This window comes from Bos grunniens, chromosome 13, assembly GCF_055505025.1.
Source record: "Bos grunniens cultivar Pamir isolate PY7600 chromosome 13, Bosgru_T2T1.0, whole genome shotgun sequence".
Classification (NCBI taxonomy): domain Eukaryota; kingdom Metazoa; phylum Chordata; class Mammalia; order Artiodactyla; family Bovidae; genus Bos; species Bos grunniens.
Window position 1 is genome coordinate 41,379,293 of NC_141177.1, and position 22,795 is coordinate 41,402,087.

Here is a 22,795-nt window from a genome sequence, read left to right on the forward strand (position 1 = left end):
TTGTGGTGGGTGGGCCCATCTGAGTGGAGGCTGGAGCCCCTCCTACATTCCCCCATCCCATAGCTTCCCAGATCAGTGGATGTGTGTGAGCAAGCCCCTGGGCATGTGCTGAGGGGCCCAAGACCCTGTCTGGTCCCCCCTGCACTGAAGGTTGCCTGTCCAGCCACGCCAATGTCCCTCTAAGGGTCACGCTCATCCCATGAGGCCGGGACACAGCTCAGATGCACCTGTGCTCCTAGGTTGTGCCACCGGCAGCTGGCTCACATGTCTGAGCGGTAGACACGCATCCCCCGGGCTCAGCCAGTTGCCCTGCTGGGAGGACGGCCCCAACTACCCAGCCCCCACCCTCTGGAACCAGGCTGCACAAGGCTGCTTGCAATGCTGACGTTTAATGACCAGTTCTATGGGGTGACATGGACAGGGAGGCGTGTCCGTATGGCCCAGGTGTGACACCCAGACAGGTGCTCATCCAGAGAACAGAACCAGAGCCACTTGGACACTGAAGGGACATGACAGGGTGGCAGGGGTGCCCCCAAGGCTGAGGTGCGGTCTCACTCAGCGGAGCCTTCCAAGCAGGTGTCGTTCAGGAGTTGGAACTCTGTCTTCCAGGGTTCAGTGTCGACAGTGAAGAAGCAGGTGATGGTCTGTGGGAACAAGCACAGGGACAGAGTAGAGGGGAAGGGACTTGGGACGCTGGTGTCTCCAGCTCTAAAGCTGGCATCCAGCAAACACTACCTTCTTGGGTAGGCAGGTCACTCTGCCCTGCCAGGCCTGTGATCTCCAGAGACTCCTCCCCCTGACACCAGGATGTCCCATATGACCCATGTCCCCAGTGTCCCAGCAGGGCCTCTGACCTGTCTGTCTTATCCAGGGGCGGGGCTCACCCCCTTGTCACCTGGATCAGGAGCAGCAGGGTAGGGCCTGGGAGGGAGGGCATGGGGACTCAGCCTCCATCTGTCCAGCTCTGGGCAGGAGGACCACTCGGCCACGGACATGCTGCCCCTCCCTCACACTCTCCCTAAGGCGGGGCAGGGCAGTGGGTGACAACCAGGAAGGGGACATCTCGCCTTCCACCCAGGGGCCTGGACCACATGGTCAAGAACAGTCTAACCCTAGGGGGACCTGGGATGCACAGCAGAAATGGGACCAGTGAGTAGACAGGCCAGGGGCGTACAAGTCACCAGTGACCCCTGGGCTGGCCTGCCTGGCTGGCCTCCATGCTGCAGACGACCCTTCGGTGGACTTTGCAAAGGCGTCGTCATCACTCCCCACACCGCCTGCCCTGATGCAGTGTCCACGGCCCTGTAACCTGAGGGTGGCTGGTGTGTGTCTTACATTGTTCACATCTGGAGTTGCTTGAAAAGGACAGTTGTCGATGTCTTCGTCAAATTTCTCACACCTGGTTCGGGCGAACTGCAGCTCCATGGAGAACACCAGGCCTTTTTCTTCTTTCTGTTCAGACTGTGAAGTGAATGCTTTCTCTTCCCATATGCACATATCCACACACACAGGCACACACACTCCTGCACACACAGGCACACACACATCCATACTCACACATCCACACACAGACACATACATATCCATACACACAGACACACACACCCACACATACATACACACACTCACACACATCCACATCCACACACAGACACACATCCACACACTCACACATACAAACACACAGATATACACATGCACATACACACACACACATACACGCACATATCAACACACACAGACGCAAGGACATAAGCACACAGGCACATTCACAGGGCTGGGACAATGACTTCAAGAAGCACCCTCCCTCTCACAAAGTGCACTGTCTTCTTCTCCACTGCCTGGACTTCAGGCCTCGTAGCGCCCCCCTACTCTAGCCCTGCCTTTATTCCCAACACCCAGAGTCAGTCTTGCACTCCAGGCCAGAGACTGCAGGCAGAGACCCAGTGAGGGCAGGAGAGCCAGGTGGGACCCACTCCTGTCCCTGGAGGGAAGCTGGAGCCGTGTGGAGAGCACTCTGCCTTCCTTCTGTCACTCAATCCAGAGGTGCAGAGAGGGTGTCGCCCCAGCATGTCTCCTCTCCCCCAGGCACTCACACAAAGCACAGGTACACATCCACACATGGCCACACACAAGACCGCAGAATGCTCTCAGCCTTTCTGTCTGCAGTGCGTGTGAAAATCGCACCCCTGGTCATGTTCTGCAGATTCCATTGCCATGAGAACATTTTAGGATTCAGAACATGGTCTGGGAAGAGTGTAAATCCTGCTTGATCCACGGAGGAGAAAGAGCCCGGAGCACATGGGGTCAGAGGAGAGGCCCTGAACACCCAGAGGCTCCTCAGGACGCGGGGCCTCCAGCGGCTTTCCCTGCTCTCTCTCTCTGTTTTCCCTAAAGGAGCCTAGTTTAATGTGATTTCCATTAAGTCGATTCTAAATCTCTAATCCAGGGTTTTCTGTCTGGCTCTTTTTTTTTAAATAAATAGTTTTATCCCCTCATAGTTTATATTTTGCTTATTCTTCATAAAACAAGGTGAAAAATGACAAAACTGAAAACACATCTCCCAGAGTTTAAAAAATTCCCATTATTTTTTTTTAATAAAAACTGAAACTAACCCAATAGGCTGTATTTCCCTCTGTTTTATGGTTGTCAAATTATGATCGAGATCCCTTGCTGACACCACCTCCTGACCCTAGTAACAGCTGGTGAGGCCAGCAGTGGGGAAAATATGGTACCTACCAACTCCAGCCACGACCTCAGTACACGCACCACTTTGTAGGCATTCATGTCCTGGCTCCTCAGGTTGTACATGTGTAAGGCATACTCCACGACGGCAGGAAGGTAAAGCTCCAAGATATTTGTGTTTTCACTATTCTTGTCCCCTTTGCGACGCCAGCCATGAGTCACCAGGAGCCGGGGACCTAAGAGAAGCAGGAGCAGAGTCCAGGGCTGAGCCCACCTGCACCTCCGCTGTCGGCCCATCATGGCTGCTGCCCCCAGGCACCAAGGCTTCACCCTTCCCGTCTCCAACTCCCACCCGGCCTCCCTGGGCGTGGGCCCAGTCTATCTGCTCCAGGACATACTCCTCCCATGGTCCGCCCCTCTGGTCTGACACCCTGTCCCTTCCCTCTCGTGACTCTGCCTCCTCCATCCCGAGCTGATAACATTGCCTACTGTCCAGGAGAGAGAGTGAGACCCAGGCAGGGTGGGTTGGGAAGGACCAACCGTGGAGGAAGCCCAGCCACACGCCCCCCCTTGGCATCTCAGGGGGATCAGAGGCTTATGGGGTACCCCAGACTTGGATGCCGAATCAAGGGCACAGTTGCAAGGAGTGTGAGTGGAAGGAGGTCCCGGGACGCAGCAGTTGGTGAGGGTTGGAGAGACAAGGAGGGACGGAACCTAAGAGGATGAGTGGCCCGGAGTCAGCTCTGTGGGTGACAGAGGCGGCCCACCTAGGGGTGAAGGGTGTCCCCACCGAGAAAGCAGCAGAGGGCTGGGGTCTTTCAGGTGTAGTTGTGCCCCCATCCCCGTGGCCCCCAGTGCCCTCGAGTTCTGGAACATGGGCTCCCAGGCCCCTGGGTGGGTGCCGGGGTCAGGTGGGAGCAGGGTTTGCAGGTCCTGGACCCAGGAGCTTCCCTCAGAATCCCTGAGTCTCCCTTGACATGACCCCTCAGCTCCTGGGTTCTCAGCCTGAGGCCTGGCCGGCTGACAGACACACCCTCCCTCAGAGGTGTCCCAGGTGGGGTGGCCATGACACTCAGCGGGCCCTTGCTGTCCCCTTTGTCCAGGGGCTGTCACCAGAGGAGGGGGAGGGGTGAAGGGGAAGCAGAGAGCGTGAAGCCCATGTGCTCAGGAGCTGAGCTGTGTCCTGGGGGATGGTGCCCTCTGGGGGCCTCGTGGCCACAGCTCAGGGACACACAACTCCCTGTGAGCAGCGAGGGGCCATTTCAGAGAAGAGAACCTCACTGCCTCCAGCCGGGGCACAGAGCAGCCCTGGGACCACAACACAGCACACTCTTTCCAGACAAGACTTCAGGCCTGTGTCTCTGCAACAGACGTATAGGCTCCGTCCACAGCTACTTGAGAACTTCAGAGGGGCCCAGCACTCATGGAGGCCTGTGGACGCCCTGGACCCTGGGCCTTGTCCATCCCCGGGATCCTTACCCTGCAGGTCTGGGCAGGCCCAGAGAAGGTGCATCTTAGCCGGCTCCCAGGGGATGGTGCTGACCTGACTGGGTAGCCCAGTTCAGAGTCCCCCGGGAGTGGTCGGGGCAGAGTCACATTGAGCAGTAAGGCACTTATGTGGGCTGGGGGCTGCGGGCTTGAGACTGGTTTCTGGGGGCATCACTGATCAGGGAGGTGTCAAACTACCATGCCTGGGGACAGAGAAAAAAGTGGGTTTCCAGAAGCTCGGCCTCCGCGAGTAGGTGGTGCCTGTGTGGGGAGAGGTGGGGCTTTGATCCTGCCAGCCTGTCCCCTTCCTGCCCCTGGCACAGACAGTCTCAGAGCTGGTGTCTTCCTAAAACTCAAAACTCATTCTCATATTTAGTCAATGCCTAAGAATTGAAAATTTTCTAATTACAGCTATTACAAGGAATCTTAGGGTGAAAATTTTTCTATACATTTTTTATTGAATTATAGTTGATTTAATATTAGTGGTGGGACAGGACTGAGCAACTAACACGCACACAGAGGTGTATATACATTGTTGCTATTGTTGTTGTTCAGTCACTAAGTCATGTCCAACTCTTTGCAACCCCATGGAGTGCAACCAGCCAGGCTTACCTGTCCTTCATATTTGTTCAAACTCATGTCCAGTGAGGTGGTGATACCATCCAATCATTTTATCCTTTGTTGCCCCCTTCTCGTCCTGCCTTCAATCTTCCCCAGCATCAGGGTCTTTTCCAATGAGTTGGCTCTTCGCATCAGGTGGCCAAAGTATCGGAGCTTCAGCTTCAGCATCAGTCCTTCCAATGAATATTCAGGGTTGATTTCCTTTAGGATTGGCTGGTTTGATCTCCTTACTGTCCAAGGAACTCTCAAGATTCTTCTCCAAAACCACAGTTCGAAAGCATCAGTTCTTTGGTGCTCAGCCTTCTTTATGATCCAACTCTCACATCTGTACACGACTACTGAAAAAAAACATAGCTTTGTCCATATGGAACATTTGTCAGCAAAGCAATATCTCTGCTTTTTAGTATGCTGTCTGGATTTGTCAAAGCTCTCCTTCCAAGAAGCAAGCATCTTTTAATTTCACGGATGTGGTCATTGTCTGCAATGATTTTGGAGCCCACGAAAATAAAATCGGACACTGTTTCCACTTTTTACCCATCTATTTGCCAGAAAGTGATGGGACTAGATGCCATGATCTCAGTTTTTTGAATGTTGAATTTTAAGCCAGCTTTTTCACTCTCCTCTTTCACCCTCATCAAGAGTACTCCACTCAAAGTTATTACAAGAAAACAAATGTATTTCCCTGTGTTATGCAATGCATCTGTGTTGCTTATCTATTGTATACTGTGTACTTCGTCTGTCTTAATCCCTTACCTCCAATTTGCCCCTCCTCCTTCTTCTCTGTACTGGTAACCACTAGTTTCTTCCTGTATCAATGAATCTGCTTCTGTTTTTCATACAGATTTGTTTGAATTAATATTGGGGGTTCCGCATGTAGGCTGACACAGAGCATGTTTCTTTCTCTCTCACTTATGTCTCTCAGCGTAATATTCTCTATATCCATTGACATTGCTGCATTAGAAGAACGGGGCCCTTTTTTATGGCTGAGAAGTATTCCATGTGTATTCATACCACATTATCTTTATCCTTTGGAGCATTAGAGCTGGTGATGGATGAGGTCTCTTTTGCCCATCCCAAGGCTCAGTTGCTATGGCGGCCACAGCACTCCATCCTGTCATGAGCTGGACCAGCGCCGTGGACTTTCTTCAAGGTGCCGTTTGACTAGTGATGGAAGTGGGAAATTGGTCCACAGGAAGGTGCTTCTGTGGATTTCTACACTTAGTGGGGACAAGTCTGTGTGCGTGTCCTAACGTGAGCAGGAACCTGGCTTGGTTACCCCCATGGTTCTGAGGTCCAGAAGGGACAGTGGCAGCAGCTCCCGCATGTGGGGAGCCCACTCTGTGTGGGGCTGCTGGGGGTGCCAGTCTTGTCCCCAGGGAGTGAGGGGAGGGCATTGGGGTGACCCAGGTGGACAGGCTGGAGGAGGAGGGATCTGTCCTTCACTTTCATCCAGGGCTCCTGGCAACCCCCTGCCCGAGTCTTGTGCCCCACCCTCTCTTGTTAGCCTTCCCCCCCAGATGACACTCAGGGGTCCTTGATAATTATGGGGCTGAAATCACTCCTGGGGTCTTCACATGGCTGTCCTGATGAGCCCATGGGAGTGTCACGGACCTGGATGTGGCTTCTTCACATCCCTCGTCACCCCTTTGTCAGAGCTCTGTAACTGGTAGCACTCGTACCTGGCTGTGTTCATGATAAAATGACCAGGCACTGATAATGTGGTGTCTTTGGATCCCCTAGCTCCCTCCTCTGTCACTGACTCCCCTGGAATTTGATTCCCAGTCCAATGCCCAGTTTTGCCAACCCCTCTCCCCCTTCGAGGCTGCTACCACGGGCGCCCTTCCCTGGCCTGTGGCCGACGACCGCTGTCATCACCTCCTTCCTTCCTTGTGTCTCTGTCATGAGGCCAGTCTGCCTGCAGCAGGGGAGGAGCACCAAGGAAATAGAAGCCCAGGGAAGCCTGTTCCCTACAGAGACAAAGCCCCCACATTCCAGGCCAGTGATTCTCAAGCAGGCCTTTTAGAATCCTTCCCAGCCATTGCAGACCACCTTCTGTAACCCACAAGCTGACTCTGGGCCACTCATCCTCTTTGGCTCTGTCTGTCCTGGTCTCTCTGACCCTCACCTGCTGCTGTGTCCCAGGACCCTTCAGCATCCAAGTCTGGGGTACCCCAAAAGCCTCTGACCCCTGTGAAATGCCAAGGTGGGTGTGTGGCTGGAGTTTAGCAGCAGTGGACCCTCCTCCACGGTTGGTCCTTCCCAACCCACCCTGCCTGGGTCTCCCTCTCTCTCCTGGACAGGAGGCAATGTTATCAGCTTGAGATGGAGGAGGCAGGGTCACGAGAGGGAAGGGACAGCGTATCAGACCAGAGGGGTGGACCAGGGGAGAGTATGTCCTGGAGCAGATAGACTGGACCCACACCCAGGAAGGCCGGGTGGAAGCCGGAGATGGGAAGGGTGAAGCCTTGGTGCCTGGGGGCAGCAGCCACGAGGGGCCGATAGGGGAGGTGCAGGTGGGCTCAGCCCTGGACCCTGCTGCTGCTTCTCTTAGGTCCCTGGCTCCTGGGGAGTCACATCTGCGGTCCCACAGAGAAAGAGTGAAATGATGACCAGAGATTGTTGAAGAACTACCTCCCTGCCACCGTGGAGTATGTCTTGCACATGTACAACCTGATGAGCCAGGGCAGAAACGCCTACAAAGTGGTGCATGTACTGCGGTCGTGGAAGGATCCTGTAGGTACCCTCCCCTGCTGCTGGTGCATACCTGCTGTTAATGAGGGTCTGGCAAGGGTTGGGGGTGCTTAACAAGGGGCCTTGATCATCATCTGAAGCCCATAAAATAGAGGGAAATACAACCTGTTGGGGTAGTTTCAGTTTTTAGAAAAGAAATAACTTGGGAGGGTTTTAAATCTCCATCAGTTTGTTGCTGCTGCTGCTAAGTCGCTTCAGTCGTGTCTGACTCTGTGTGACCCCATAGATGGCAGCCCACCAGGCTCCCCCATCCCTGGGATTCTCCAGGCAAGAACACTGGAGTGGGTTGCCATTTCCTCCTCCAATGCATGAAAGTGAAAGTGAAAGTGAAGTTTCTCAGTCGTGTCTGACTCTTAGTGACCCCATGGACTGCAGCCTACAAGGCTCCTCCATCCATGGGATTTTCCAGGCAAGAGTACTGGAGTGGGGTGCCATTGCCTTCTCTGCTCCATCAGTCTACTCACATGTAAAATGTATTTTCAGTTTTCATTATATTTGAGCTTGTTTAAAGAAGAATGACCAAAATATAGACTGTAAGGGGATAAAGCTACTTACCTTTTTTTTTTTAACAGGCAGACAGAAAATATTAAAGAGATTCAGAAAAGATTTCAAGGAAATAACTTTAAGAGGTTAATTTACAAAACAGAGAGAGAGAAAAAGAAAGAGATAGAGATGTACAAATAGCAGGGTGGGGAGGAAAGCGCCTGGAGTGTCAGGAGCCAGGGCCCCTGGTTCTGAGGGGCCTCTGGGAGCTCACAGCCTCTCCTCGGAGTCCACATGCTGTGGGCTCCTTCTGGGCCTCCGTCTACATGGATCCAGTGTGATTTTTTAAATTAATGTATTTAATTGGAGGATAATTGCTTTATAATATTGTGATGGTCTTTATCATACATCAACATGAATCGGCCACAGGTATACATGTATCCCCCTCATCGTGAACCCCACCCCCACCTCCCTCCCCACCCCCTCCCTCTGGGTTGTCCCAGAGCCCCAGCTTTGGGTGCCCTGCTGCATGCAGCGAACATGCCCTGGTCATCTAATTTACATATGGTGATGTCCATGTTTCAGTGATCCTGTGTGATTTATAATCATCCCAGATGGCGTTCTTCATCCTAAAACATTCTCCTAGCAATGGAATCTGTACAGAATGTAACCAGGGGTATGTGGTTTTCATGTGGGCTGCAGACAGAAATGCCAAGAACATTCTGCAGAAGGAGCACTCCCGGTCCTGTGTGTGCTTGTGTGTGCCTGAGTGTGCATTTGTGTGTGAGAGCATACTGCAGCTCCATGGGGCTCCTTCCTCGCTGTAGGACAGGTGAAAGTAGTGACAACAGGGCGAAAAAGGGAATATCCATTTCTCAGCCCAGATTTATCCAGTAAGCTGGCAGTCAAGCCCCTCCTGCAAAGACCCCTGTCCTGCCCCACTGTGTGGGTCTACCTGCCAGGTACGTAAGGGGGCAGGAGGGCTATGTCCACTTCAGTGCCTGTCCAAACCCAGGTGGACATTGGCCTGGTGTTCTCCATGGAGCTGGAGTTTGCCCGAACCAGGTGCAGGAAATTTGACGAAGGCATCGGCAACTGTCCTTTTCAAGCAACTCCAGACGTGAACAATGTAAGACACACACCAGCCACCCTCAGGTTACAGGGCCGTGGACACTGCATCAGGGCAGGCGGTGTGGGGAGTGATGACGATGGCATTCCAAAGGACACCGAGGGATTGTCTGCAGGATGGAGGCCAGCCAGGCACGCCAGCCGAGGGGTCACTGGTCACTCGTATGCCCCTGGCCTGTCTACTCACTGGTCCCATTTCTGCTGCTACATCCCAGGTCCCCCTGAGGTTAGATTGTTCCTGACCACGTGGTCTGGGTCCCTGGGTGGAAGACGGGATGTCCCCTCCCTGGTCGTCACCCACTGCCCTGCCCCGCCTTCAGGAGAAGGAGTGTGTGAGGGAGGGGCAGCATGTCCGTGGCCGAGTGGTCCTCCTGCCCAGAGCTGGACAGATGGAGGCTGAGTCCCCATGCCCTCCCAGGCCCTGCCCTGCTGCTACTGCTCCAAGTGACAAGGGGGGTGAGCCCCGCCCCTGAACAAGCCCAGGTCAGGTCAGAGGACCCGGTTGGGACACTGGGGGTATGGATCGTGTGGGACATTCTGGTGTCGGGGGGAGGAGTCCCTGGAGATCACAGGGCTGGAAGGCCAGAGTGACCCAGGTGCGTCTGGGGTCAGCAGAGAGTCCCAGGTCGGGAAGATCTAGGATGAGCTTGGGGCTGCTCCCGGGGGCCACCCGGGGTAGGTAGGTAGGGTGGGTACGGCTTTAGAGCTGGAGACACCAGCTTCCTGAGGCCGCCTCCCCACACTCTGTCTCTGTGCTTATTCCCACAGACTGACATCTGCTACTTTACGATCGCCACTGACCCATGGAGAACAAAGTTGAAACTCCTGAATGACACCTGCTTGGAGGGCTCTGCTGAGTGAGACCACACCCCAGCCTGGGGGGTACCCCTGCCACCCTGTCGTGTCCCTTCAGTGTCTAAGCGGCTCTGGTTCTGTTCTCTGGATGAGTACCTGTCTGGGTGTCGCACCCAGGCCATGTGGACACGCCTCCTTGTCTATGTCACCCCGTAGAACTGGTCATTAAACGTCAGCATTGCAAGCAGCCTTGTGCAGCCTGGTTCCAGAGGGTGGGAGCTGGGCAGCTGGGGCCATCCTTCCATCAGGGCAGCTGGCTGGGCCTGGGGGTGGGTCTCTCCCCTTCACACACCTGAGCCACCACAGGTGGAACAACCTGCACAGGTGCATCTGGGCTCTGTCCCTGGCTTCAGCATCCCTGCCCCAGGGCAGCCCTTCAGAGGTAGGTTTGCTGGAGAAGCCCGTGGTTGCCTTGGGACTCTAGGTAGCAGTCGTGTGGTCCTTCTCCCCCCTTCCTTTCCTCCCTGTGTGGCCTGAGTGAGCATGCATGCTCAGTCACTTCAGTTGTGTCTAATTCTTTGTGACCCCATGGACTGTAGCCCACCAGGCTCCTCTGTCCTTGGGATTCTCCAGGCAAGAATCCTGGAGTGGGTTGCCATGCCCTCCTTCAGGGGATCTTCCTGACCCAGGGATCGAACCTGTGTCACCCGTGGCTCCTGGCATGGCAGACAGATTCTTTCCCGCTGAGCCCCAGGGAAAGCCCTTTGCCTGCGATCACCTCTCAGGTCAGTACCTGCTCCCGTGTGTGTGGCAGGCTTTCCTGGGGAAGGGGCCAGTCTCGTGGTGTGAGAACTCTTCAGCATGTGAGTGTCCTCCACCCAGGGTTGACTGGCTTCCCAGCCCGGGGCTTGGGCAGGGCTGAAGGGAGCCTGGCTTCAGGCATCCTCACTGTTGGCAGGCATCCTCACTGTTGGCGGGCACCGCTCAGTGTGGGCACAGCTGTGTGCTTGTCCCCTGCCACCTGGTCACAGACCCCACTGGTTCTTCTCCACAACCCTCCCTGACCCCTTCTTCTGCTCCTTCCAAGGCTTTTCCTGACTCCTGGCTCTTCCATCAAAGGAAGCTTTCAGGGTCCTTTAGGCACTGTGATCCCCATCATGTTTCCAAGGAATCAACCCCACTTTTCCCCTCAAGCAGCTCCTGGGAAGGGTCTCCCTGGGGTCACTCCAGAGTGGGGAAGCTGCTGGCCCTTCATGAGCTCACCCCTTTCCTGGGGCAGTGGCAGGGCTACCAAGAGGGGTACTTGTTGCCCTAAAGGTCCAGGAGCGAGCGATGAGATTGAAAACAGAACATGAAATCTGGTGCAGTGTCAGGGGACCTGCTGCCTCTATTGGACTGAGGTGCAAAGTCCACTCGGAGTCCAGCTTTTATTTCTGATTGCAGACTACAAGGCTTTCTTTGACCTATCTTTCCTAAGACACTACATTGACATAGTCCAGATCTCCTTGTTTTTACCCTGAGCTGTTCTCTTCTGGGAAATTTTTGGGAACAGTTAGCAAGTGCGTAGGCAGTGTTCATGCCTGATGCTGACCCAGTGTTCCAAGGTCCATGCTTTCATGATCCCAATCATACTCCCTTCTGGGTTTGGCCTTGGGGTCTGTAACAAGACTATTATTCTAAGAAAAACGTGGAAAATAATCATCAACACAGTTTCTTGATATATGCTGTTTTTCCAGGTGCTATTTCTATGAAATTTCCCAAGGCTGTGAAAGTACATTATCAGAAATTCCCACTATAAGTACTGAGGGCTTCGGTGTTTCCACTTGGACGACGCTGCTGCTGTCAGCCCACGGGAGTGGGGCTGTGTCAGTGGTCCTGCCTCCGCAGGGGGCTGCAGGGCCTGGCTTTGTCTGGCCCCACTGGCCCCACTTGTCCAGAAGGGAGGGCCCCTGGGAGTGCTTGGCTTTGTGAGCCCAGGTGTGGATGGAGGGACTCATCGTGGCGGGAGGAGCTCCCTCCCTGGCCCTGTGCACCTCGCCTGGGATGGCACGACCTGGCCCCTTCCTCCGTCTGGAATCTGTGTGCTGAGGAATCATGGGAGTGGGTTTCTGGCCCAGCTGTCCCTCCCTGGGCAACAACCCCATCCCCCCAGTAGAGGCGAAGTGGCTGGGCCCCAAGCCTCACCCACAGCTCAGGCAGGCGCACCCTCTCCAGAAACAAGACTGTAGAGTGGTCTCTGCCTTCCCAGCTGCTAACCTGCTGGCCCTAGGCGCCATCACCAAGGCTGACAGCAGGGTCCTGGGAGAGCCATGGAAGGAAATACAGCATCAATGGCCAATGCGTTACCTCTAGATCCTGTGATTTGCTCTGTGGCCACTTTCTCATCTGCCAGGAAACATTTCAACACTTTCCTCAGCTTTCCCAGGTGTCAGGGTCCAGGCAGAGCCCTTGCTGTTGTTCAGTCGCTCAGTGTCATGTCCGAATCTTTGTCACCCCATGGACTGCAGCATGCCACTCTTCCCTGTCCTATCTCCTGGAGTTTGCTGAAACTCATGTCCACTGAGTCGGTGATGCCATCCAACCATTGCATCCTCTATTGCCCCCTTCGCTTCCTGCCCTCAATCTTTCCCAGCATCAGGGTCTTTTCCAATGAGTCAGCTCTCCACATCAGGTGGCCAAAATATTGGTACGTCAGCCTCAGCACCAGTCCTTCCAATGAATATTCGGGGTTGAATAAATAAGGATTGAACACAAAGGAACAAGCAAGTGGAGACCTTACCTCTGCAGATTCCCTGGACCTCACCCGTGGAAACAGGGGTGGGGGCAGGGCTGTCAAGTGATGGGCAGGACCAGCTGTGGGACCTCCTTGGCCTCAGTCAGCTCCCCAGGCTGCATCTCCCCTCCTGGTCCACAGATCCCCAGGGGCCTAGAGTCACCCTGGGATTTGGACTCTGGGTTCCTCTTGCTGTAGTCAGCCCCGGAAAGCAACATGTTCTGCTGGGAAATGTGCTTGTGAGTTTTTCTTTTTTTCCCCCCAAATCCTTGATGACGTATGCTGACAAGCAGTGAAATGGCTATGACAGATGAAGAGGGACAACCTTCTAGGTATGAATGAGTCACGAAGCTGAACCATCCAGCATGGAAACACAGTCAATAATGTTGTTAATACCTTTGGAGGATAACAGATGGTAACTAGAGTTATGATGGCCATCACTTTGTAACATAGAGAAATATTGCATCACTGTAAGTTCTACACTTGAAACTAACAGTGTTATATGTCAATTACACTGTACGTTACTAAAAAAAGAACTGAGGTGTTTCTCTCCCAAGTCCTGCAATGGCTGCAGGCTCCTCTCAGGAGCTTCAGATCCCACACTGGCCAGTCTGCCCCACACAGGTGCCCACTGTGGGTTCTGCAGGAGGAGAAGTCCCAGGAGATTCACCCGGCAGTCAGGTAGGTACCCACCTGCTCCTGTGTGCTTGCTCACACTTACCTGGCTGGCCCTGACCTGCCCTCCAGGGCTGTCGTGTCCACCATTATGTTCTGGAAAGTGCTTCTTTTTCATTTGTTAATTCACTTCACCATCTCAGCCCAGCCCTATGCACAGATACACAGAGAGACAGACAGACAGACAGATACACACACACACACACACACACACACATGGCGGGAGCCTCCCCTGGTTGGCATCTCCCGGTTGCCACACCTCGCAGCCCTCTCTCCCACACTGAACTGAAGTTAATCAAGGTGGCCAACAACCCAAAGAGGTGACGTTGTGTTACCTCCGACGCTGGGCCACCGAGAGCGCCATGGCTTCCAACCCGGACTTTCAGACACTCTGTCTGGGGGAAGCCGTCCGCCTCACCCAGTACACAGCGGCTGTGCAGACAGACCCTCACAGAGGACAGCAGAGACCACTTGCCCACAGCCAACACCAGCCAGTAGCCACAAGGGCAAGGCACCTCGGGAGTGGGCTCCCCAGAGCCAGGCTCACCTTCAGACCATGGCATGCCATGAGAGCCTGAGAGTGACCTCAGGAGAGGTGACACCAGCCAAACCACCCCAGACCCCTGACCCACAGACGCCACAGCGAAATAGATAAATTGCTTGAGGCACCAAGGGTAGGGTGATCAGTTATAAGGCATTAGATCATACCTCCCACTCTGTGCAAGCACACATATGAGTTGAGTACACACATACATGCACAGGCACATGCCCAAATGCAGCTTTCTCTTCCTGCACCATCACTCTCATTTCCCTGCCTCAATTCAAAAACGAAAGTAAAACACAAGTCTCCCAATCACCCAACTACCTCCCAGGTTGGATCGGGAGGGGTTAAAACTATGGCTGAAGCCATGACGCTGTGCCTTCTGCAGCCCTGGGAGGGAGCTTTCCGTGGAAATCTGTGGACAGACATTCTCAATGCATCCTCAGGGCCTTGCAGAAACTCCCCACCTAAAGCAATGGAGAAGTGGGGCTTCCTGTTAGTTCCAAAGAGCTGTCAGTGGAAAGTAATTTGTGCCCAGACCTCGGTGAAATACGGTAACAGGTTCACATTCTCTTCCATTCATTGGGAGCAGACTGTCCCCGCTGGTAAATGCACTGACCAAGTGAAAGATGCTACCCTACCAGCACCGCATCCATAGCCTTCGCGCCTGGAGAATGCACTAAAAGCAAGCAGGCCACAAAAGGGAAGTCGAGAGGTCAGATGTGTTATTTAAGTGTTTTACAAGTATCTTCACTTCTTGAAATGCACATGAGAGCTGTAGAGTGGCTAGCTGACCATTAGATAGGACTGCATTCTTTCTTTAGCATCTGGAGTTCAAATTTCCAGGGTTTGGATGCCACAATAAAGGTGCAATAAAATGCCTGGAAGAGATAAAAAGAATAATAACTCATAAGCAAGAAAAATTCCAAAAAAAAGAAAACCAGAAGGTCCTATTTCCAGGTGTCAAGATTTGGCTTAAGGAGGGGCCAGTCATGCTCCTACAGGCCCCTGAACAGTTGACCTGGTGGCTGAGGAGACAGCTTCACAACTGAGATGAGTGCCACTTGGGTTCATGTCCCTGTGATATGAGGCCATCACAGTCAGGGCTCCTTTTGCTCCAGGAGAGCAAGCATTGAAGCCCAGGATGAATTAGCCTGGAGAAATCCTCCTGTCCAGCTCTGGACTTCCCCCGCCACCACCCCACGCAGACTTCCTGCAGCCCCTGGAGACCCCGTGCTGCATGGAGGGCCCAGCGGGTCCTTCCCAGGGGAGGCAGAACCACAAGAATAATTGGGGTCCTACAGGCTTTGAAAAGGGGATAAGAATCTGGCCAGGTCCCACCAGGAAAAGCTTGCAGCTGTGGAGCTGGGAGGAGACACAGGGCCTGAAGAAGGAGCAGTGCTCCCAGCTTCTGACCTGGGTGAGATCACTCTGTCCCTCTCCTCGCCTAAAATCTTTATTCAATCAGAATGAAAATATAAAGTGAGAAAACCTCCATTACATCAACGTGGCGCTCAGTAGAACTGAAGTTGTGTAAGATACAAAGAACTAAGGGGTCAGGTAGAGGGGGAGAAAGGACCAAGCAACCAGGAACCCAAACTGGCCATGGAGGAACTGAATCCAGACTGGGGGGGCGTCCAGGTTGCAGAGGATCAGGATGAGTTGAGCTGGTTCCTGGCAGTGTTGGGGAACATATTAGTTGTTCTAGTTGTTCAGTCTCTAATTTGCGTCTGACCCCTTGTGACCCCATGGACTGCAGCATCCCAGGCTTCCCTGTCCTTCACTATCTCCCAAAGCTTGCTCAGACTCATGTCCATTGAGTCGGTGATGCCATCCAACCATCTCATCCTCTGTTGTCCCCTTCTCTTCCCACCTTCAATCTTTCCCAGTGTCAGGGTCTTTTCCAATAAGTTGGTTCTTCACTTCAGCCAGTCAAAGTATTGGAGTTTCAGCTTCAGCATCAGTCCTTCCAATGAATAGTCAGAATTGATTTCCTTTAGGATGGACTGGTTGGATCTCCTTGAAGTCCAAGGGACTCTCAAGAGTCTTCTGCAGCACCACAGTTTGAAAGCATCAATTTTTTCGGCCTTCTTTATGGTCCAACTCTCAAATCTGTACATGACTACTGGAAAAACAATAGCTTTGACTATATGGACCTTTGTTAGCAGGGTGAGGTCTCTGCTTTTTAATACACTAAGTTTGTCATCACTTTTCTCCCAAGAAGAAAGCATCTTTTATTTTCATGGCTGTAGTCTCTGTCTGCAGTGGCACTGCCCTCAAGTAACTGTACAGTTTCAGAAATTCTTATATTTTATTATTAAGTAAAAATCTAAATTATGGAATAGTATGCAGTGCAATTCCCTACTACACAAAACACAAATATAAAATATAAAAAAAAACTAGGATATATAACAATAAGTTGACAGCAGTAAATTTTCCATAAGGGTAGTTATAGCTGATTTTGTTTTTTTCTTCTGTAGTTGATTTTCAGCTACTTAATACTTTGGAAAATTTTTAAATTTCCTACCTTCCATGAACCAGGCCTATAACTATTTAAAATAATACCAGGTTTTAAAACCTTTCCCCAAGGAGATCAGATAGTTACCCTTTCTTCTTTTATAAGACTCAATAAAGAAAACAGATAAGCTCAAAACCTATAGGAGATCTGAAATGGGGAATCTCTAAGAGTTGCATGAGCCCTGTAAGGGCCGAGATGGGAAAGACTATCCGGAGGCTAATGAGTGATTTCAAGCAAGATAATTCAAGGTTGCTGAAGGCTGTCTCAGCACCTACCTTCTGCATTTGGGGATCCTCTTGTGCTGAACAGTTTCCAGTTTTCCCTGAAATTTTCTTGCACTGTGTCCGCTCAATTTCGACTTCAAGAAGGTAATCCAAACTATCCGTGACCTGTCCGTGAATCATTTCAAGTTAGAGATCATCAAAGAATATGTGGCATCAGTTGTCATTTCTGACAAACAAACATGTCATTGACTGCTTGGGGCAAAGGATGTCTCCCCACCTCCCTCCCTCCTATAGTTTCTTTGGACAGAGTTTTGGGGTAACGCAGAAGTGGTCCTTACCTTGTTCTCTCTGTCTCTCTGTTTCTCGATCTTTTTCATTATGGTATTTAATTTTAAAGCAATGACAGCTCTCACCGAGATAAATCAAGAAAGCTATTTCCTAAAGACCATTTTCCTGGGAAAACTAATGGTTTGTTCACTGGAGCTTGGGAAAGAATCAACATTTTCAGTGAAATCCACTTAGAATATATTGCTTCCCTTTGGCAGTTTTAGTTATCTACACCTTATTCCATGTCATACACCCTCCCAAATTCCTGACTTTCCAGGCATCTCCCCTCACCACCGCCTACCCTGTCCAGAGCCCACCATAGCCCTGTACTCAAGGAGGCCTCACAAAGAAACCCAGATGAGCAATGGTAAATGTCCACTCCCATGATTGAAGAATGAAAAGATGCTTGACCTTACTATTCATTAGAGAAATGCAAATCAAAACTACAGTGAAGTATCACCTCGCACAGGTCAGAATAGCCATCATCAAAAAACCTACAAGCGAAAATGCTAGAAAGGGTGTGGAGAAAAGGGAACCCCTCTACACTATTGGTGAGAATGTAAGTTGATACAACCACTATAGAGATTAGTATGAAGATGACTTTAAAAAACTAAGCATAGAGTTTGCATATGGCCCAGCAATCCTACTCCTGGGCATATATCCTGAGAAAACCATCATTCAAAAAGACACATGTACCCCAATGTTCCATTGCAGCACTGTGTACAATAGCCAGGACATAAAAACAATCTGAAAAGGAAAACAAAGTTTATAAGACTTTAAGGAAAGAATATTTAAAGAGAATGACCAGGTTAGTTAGATTCTGTACCTGAGTGCAGAAGAATAAGAGATAATTCAGAAAATAGAGTAAATATTTTGGAAGTTCTGGAAAAGTCGCCTGGGCATTGAACAAAATGGGTGTAGGCAGAAATCTAAGTATGGTTTCATGAGTATAAAACATACTTTAAAATTTTCAGCTATGCACTAAGTGTATGAAATGACACCTGCAGGTGTGCCCACCAGGATCGATGTCTGTGGGGGATGTAAAGAAATCAGTGGTCACTTTCAAAACTGCTTCCAAATGTACCCCAAGCACATTTTTCAGGACTGCTGCTGTTGCTAAGTCGCTTCAGTTGTGTCCAACTCTGTGCGACCCCATAGACGGCAGCCAACAGGCTTCTCTGTCCCTGGGATTCTCCAGGCAAGAACACTGGAGTGGGTTGCCATTTCCTTCTCCAATGCATGAAGGTGAAAAGTGAAAGTGAAGTCGCTCAGTCGTGTCCGACTCTTAGAGACCCCATGGACTGCAGCCTACCAGGCTCCTCCGTCCATGGGATTTTCCAGGCAAGAGTACTGGAGTGGGGTGCCATTGCCTTCTCCATTTCCAGGACTGGATATCAAGTTTCCCAGTGCTGTTGGCATTTGGGGCTGTTGGCATTTGAATTTCTTGGCTGTGGGGGCCGTGCTATGCCTGAGGCGTGATGACCCACATTCCTGGACTCCATTCCTCAAATCTCAGTAGCAGCCTCTTCAGTTGTGATGACCAGAAACATCTCAGGCTATGGCCAAAAATGCCCTGAAGAGCAAAAATCTATGCCCAACTGAGAATGAGTGCTTTGTATTTGAGTAAATTTCCAAGTGAAAATTACCAAAAAAACAGACTTCCTTAAATCATTCTCAACAACCACTGACCAACCCCCAGCCCCACCTTCGCCCCCGATTGTCCAGGAAAGGGAGGCAAATGAGGGTCCAGCTGTGGATTCAGCCACTCACTCCTGCCATGGCCAGGGCTCTCTGACTCCCCTGGCCTCTTGTGACACCATGCCCTCCTGGCTGGCTGCACCGTTGTATCTTTGGCCCAGCTGGCATCATTCAGAAGCAGTAGCATTGGTGGATTAAGAGTAGACAGCCTGGGTTTAAATCTTGGCTCTTCTCTTAGTATCTGTGTGACCCTGGCAGGTTTCTAAACGTCTCTGTGCCTGTTTTCCTCCTCTGTGAACTGGAGCTGGTAGCTACCGTTTTTTCTTTAAGGGCCAGAGAGAAAATATTCCAGGCTTTGCAGCATGGACACAGCCCAGACAGCATTCAAAACGTGTGCCTGGCAGTGTCCTAATAAAATTGTATTTATGGACATACGTTTCAGTGTAATATAATTTTCATATGTCACAAAATAGTCTCCTTTTGTTTCTTATATTCATTCATGTCTCATGGGATGTACTAAGAAGGGCCATGGGCCAGATTTGGCTACAGGCTGTGAGTGACAACTGCTGATAAATATCTTTGTAGTTTTAACTTAAGTCATTCAGTGGAATAGAGCAATTTTCCATTTATAGGGCCTGTGGGTATTTTGTTACGTTTTATCTGAATTGTCACCCAGTATTTTTCTTTTAGCTTTTGCTTGGGGATGGTGTATTCTTCCTTACTCCTTTCTTCAATATGTTTTCAAGTGAACTTAAAACACCTCTCTCCTAGCCTCTTTTTTAACCTGTTTCCACTTGATTCTTTTGTATCCTTATCTGAATTCTAGAGCTGACAGTGAACTAAGAAATAAAATGGACATTCATGAAAAGAACCAGCGAACAGTATGAAATGATATATAAGTCTTGAGATATGTGGGTCTTTGGTTTATTTTATTATTAAATGGTGGTTTAGTCACTAAGTTGTGTCTGACTCTTTGTGACCCTATGGACTGTAGCCCGCCAGGCTCCTCTGTCCATGAGATTCTCCAGACAAGAATACTGGAGTGGGTTGCCATGCTCTCCTGCGGGGCATCTTCCCGACCTAGGGATCCAAACTTGGCCTCTTGCATTGCAGGAGGATTCTTTACTGAATGAGCTACCAGAGAAGCCCAAGAGATTAAATATCAGCCTATAGAGCAGAGCCATCTATTTCTATTTATATAAACAGAGAGCACAGATTAAGAAAAATGGACTAGTCCCAGGAAAGGCGGGAACTTCATTAAGAACAGCTATTAAATCTGAGCCCCCAGGGATGTAGGGTTTTAATTCAGCCACCCACTGGGGAACGCACTTCCTGGCCCAGGTGTTGCTTCCTAAAAACACAAAGCACACAACTGGGACCACAGAGAGAACCAGAGGGAGCCCAGGGCCGCAGCCTGTGCAGAGGGACAGGGTGCCAGGTGTCCCCACCTCTTAGGGGGTCAGGACACAGTGAAACTTTTGCCCACGTAAGGAAGCTGGAAAGGGAGGCAGGTTGGCGGTGGCTGGAAGGTGGGTAGTACAGTTTGGAGGGAAGATGGGCTGAGTGGAGGAGAGGTGTGGGTCAGGCCAGCATCATCCACAGCACATCACCTTCTGCCCCCCGTGACTACTGCTTCCTGTACCCCAACAACCCCACCTTGGGCTCCTGCATAGACAGCAGGACAACACTCTTTCTCAGGAAACACAGTGCTGGTTCCTCTAAGACAGTCCATATTCCAACCTCCAGCTGCTCTAAGAGCATCCTTTATGGCATTATTTTATTGTTTGTTTATTTATTTAGCTGCACCAGGTCTTCGTTGTGGCATGTGAAATCTAGTACCCTGACCAGGATATGAACCTAGGTTCCCTGCAGTGGGAGTACGGAGTCTTAGCCACTGGACCACGAGGGAAGTCCCTGGTATTATTTTAAATCCAAGAGACAACACAGAAACACATCTTGCCTTTATCATCATGCTTCCTAAATTTCCTTTCATGAGATCCATTTCCTGCTCTACTCCATCTTTCACAGCACTGATATTTAAATTTTTATCAATTTTTAAATTGGAGTATAATTGCTCTGCAATGTTGTGGTAGGTTCTGCTGTACAACAAGATGCACAACATCGTGAACTGGCTATATGTACACATATATCCCCTCCCTCTTGGACCTCCCTCTGACGCCCCCATCCCACCCACTACGTCATCACAGAGCACTGAGCTGAGCTCCCTGTGCTATACAGCACCTTCCCACTAGCTATCTATGTTACACATGGCAGTGTGTATATATCAGTGCTACTCTCTCAATTTGTCCCACCCTCTCCTTCCCTCTCTCTGTCCACAAGTGCATTCTCGACGTCTGTGTCTCTATTCCTGCCCTGCAAATAGGTTCATCGGTATTATTTTCCTTGAAATCTGCAGCACTGATATTTTGAAGTGGTCTTAGAGAATGCCCCATAATATACTTGTGTGTGTCCTCAGCCAGTTCAGTTGTGCCCGACTCTTTGCAACACCATGGACTGTAGCCCGCCAGGCTCCTCTGTCCATGGGGATTCTCCAGGCAAGAATACTGGAACGGGTTGCCATGCCCTCCTCCAGGGGATCTTCCTGACCCAGGGATTGAACCTACATCTCTTACGTCTCCTGCATTGGCAGAGGGGTTCTTTACCATGAACACCACCTGGGAAGCAGCACCTGTAACATGGACTTGTCTAATTGTCCCTCACGAGCACCCTCACATTTGGGGCAGAACACGGTATAAAAGTGATGCCACGTCCTTGCACTGATGTCCCATCAGAGGCACGTAGTATCAGTTTGTCCAGCGTGTTCTGGTTGTAATTAATTAACAAGCAATCCCTGTAGCTATGGCCCCTTCCCTTTACTTCTCTCCATCCTGGGTGGCAGATCCATTGCTGATCTTTGCCTGAGTTTGTTATTACCATGGTGGTTGCAAAAGGTGATTTTCTAGTTTCCTATTCTTTCACATTTCTAAGTAGGCAGAAGAGGAAGCTTCCCTTCAGCCCTGATTCCTACTTACAATGAAAGCTGGGTGTGGAGTTTGTTTGCTTGTTCACTGTGTTATAACGCATTCCCTTCAACACTCAGGTGGATGATATCTGCTCACACCATCCCAAACGTGGCCCCTTTAAGAGCCCCTCTGTGCTCTTACCTGTTTTCTGATGTGACTATAACTACTTTTAAGTTATTTGAATGGATATATTATGTTTTACCCCAGAATTATAAAAGAGAAAACTTAATTAACTTTCTTCCCCAAACCCCTAAAGTTTATAAATTTTGGCTCCAGGTATCTCTCAGCTGCTCTCAGCTGACAATGGCCCTCCCACAAAGGTGGGCACAGGGACAAAGGGTGGGAAGTGAGAGCCACTAACCTGCTCCTGGGACCTCAGAACGTTCATCACCTTGTAGACATACGTGTCCTTGCTGGCCTTGTTGTACTCCTTCATGGCAAACCACAGCGCCTGCTGCACGTACACATAGGAGGCTGGGATGTCTTGGAATTCCCTCGTCACCTTCTTCGAATCCCAGGCTTGGACACCTCTGGACGCGAGGGCCGCCACGGTCATCCAGAGCAGCAGGCCAGGGCAGATCCTGGCCATGGCTCCTCAAATGGGTGTTCAGGCCGAGTCCCTCCTGTCCTGCCAAGGCTTAGTGGGCCCTGCTGCCTCCACACCGGCCCCTCCCAGTGCTGCTGCAGGTGGAAAGTGGAGAACAACTGTTAAAATCATCTGCCCCCAAAAAAGCCACCTGCAAGACATGTAATTCAGTCCATTTGCCCAGCACGGATGCTTCCTTTTTGGAAGGACACACACCTCTGTGTACACATACACACACACACCCCTGATCTTCCTAATGGCTGCCTATTTGTGCTGGGACCTGTCTGCTGAGTGGGGGTGAGTCTCTCCAGCCCGTGGAAGGCCCTGCACATTGTGTCCCCATCTCTCCGAGCCCCGTGGAGATACCCTTTACACTCAGGAGGCAAGAGTCCCAGGACTGAGCGTCTGCTTTAGCCCAGGGCTGTCTGGCTCAGTCTCGCCCACATGTACGAGGGATGGCATGCCACTTGTGAAACGCC

General features: G+C 51.1%; 3 protein-coding genes across 3 annotated transcripts; 1 reads left to right on the forward strand and 2 right to left on the reverse strand.

The window, feature by feature from the left end:
- Positions 1-370: 370 nt before the first annotated feature.
- LOC147360839 (cystatin-9) lies at positions 371-3,039 on the reverse strand. Its single transcript, XM_086333658.1, has 3 exons — positions 2,740-3,039; positions 1,336-1,461; positions 371-644 (listed from the first exon to the last, which is right to left on the reverse strand). Exons 1-3 carry the CDS (start codon positions 2,983-2,985, stop codon positions 552-554), a joined length of 465 nt encoding a protein of 154 aa, XP_086189784.1. The 5' UTR covers positions 2,986-3,039; the 3' UTR covers positions 371-551.
- Positions 3,040-5,883: 2,844 nt separating this feature from the next.
- LOC147360840 (cystatin-9-like) lies at positions 5,884-10,198 on the forward strand. The gene is made up of 5 exons (XM_086335193.1): positions 5,884-5,944; positions 6,937-6,997; positions 7,395-7,527; positions 9,044-9,157; positions 9,925-10,198. Exons 1-5 carry the CDS (start codon positions 5,884-5,886, stop codon positions 10,015-10,017), a joined length of 462 nt encoding a protein of 153 aa, XP_086191319.1. The 3' UTR covers positions 10,018-10,198.
- Positions 10,199-14,648: 4,450 nt separating this feature from the next.
- Positions 14,649-22,533, reverse strand: LOC147360841 (cystatin-13-like). Its single transcript, XM_086333659.1, has 3 exons — positions 22,092-22,533; positions 16,734-16,847; positions 14,649-14,821 (listed from the first exon to the last, which is right to left on the reverse strand). Exons 1-3 carry the CDS (start codon positions 22,317-22,319, stop codon positions 14,738-14,740), a joined length of 426 nt encoding a protein of 141 aa, XP_086189785.1. The 5' UTR covers positions 22,320-22,533; the 3' UTR covers positions 14,649-14,737.
- Between the last annotated feature and the right edge of the window lie 262 nt (positions 22,534-22,795).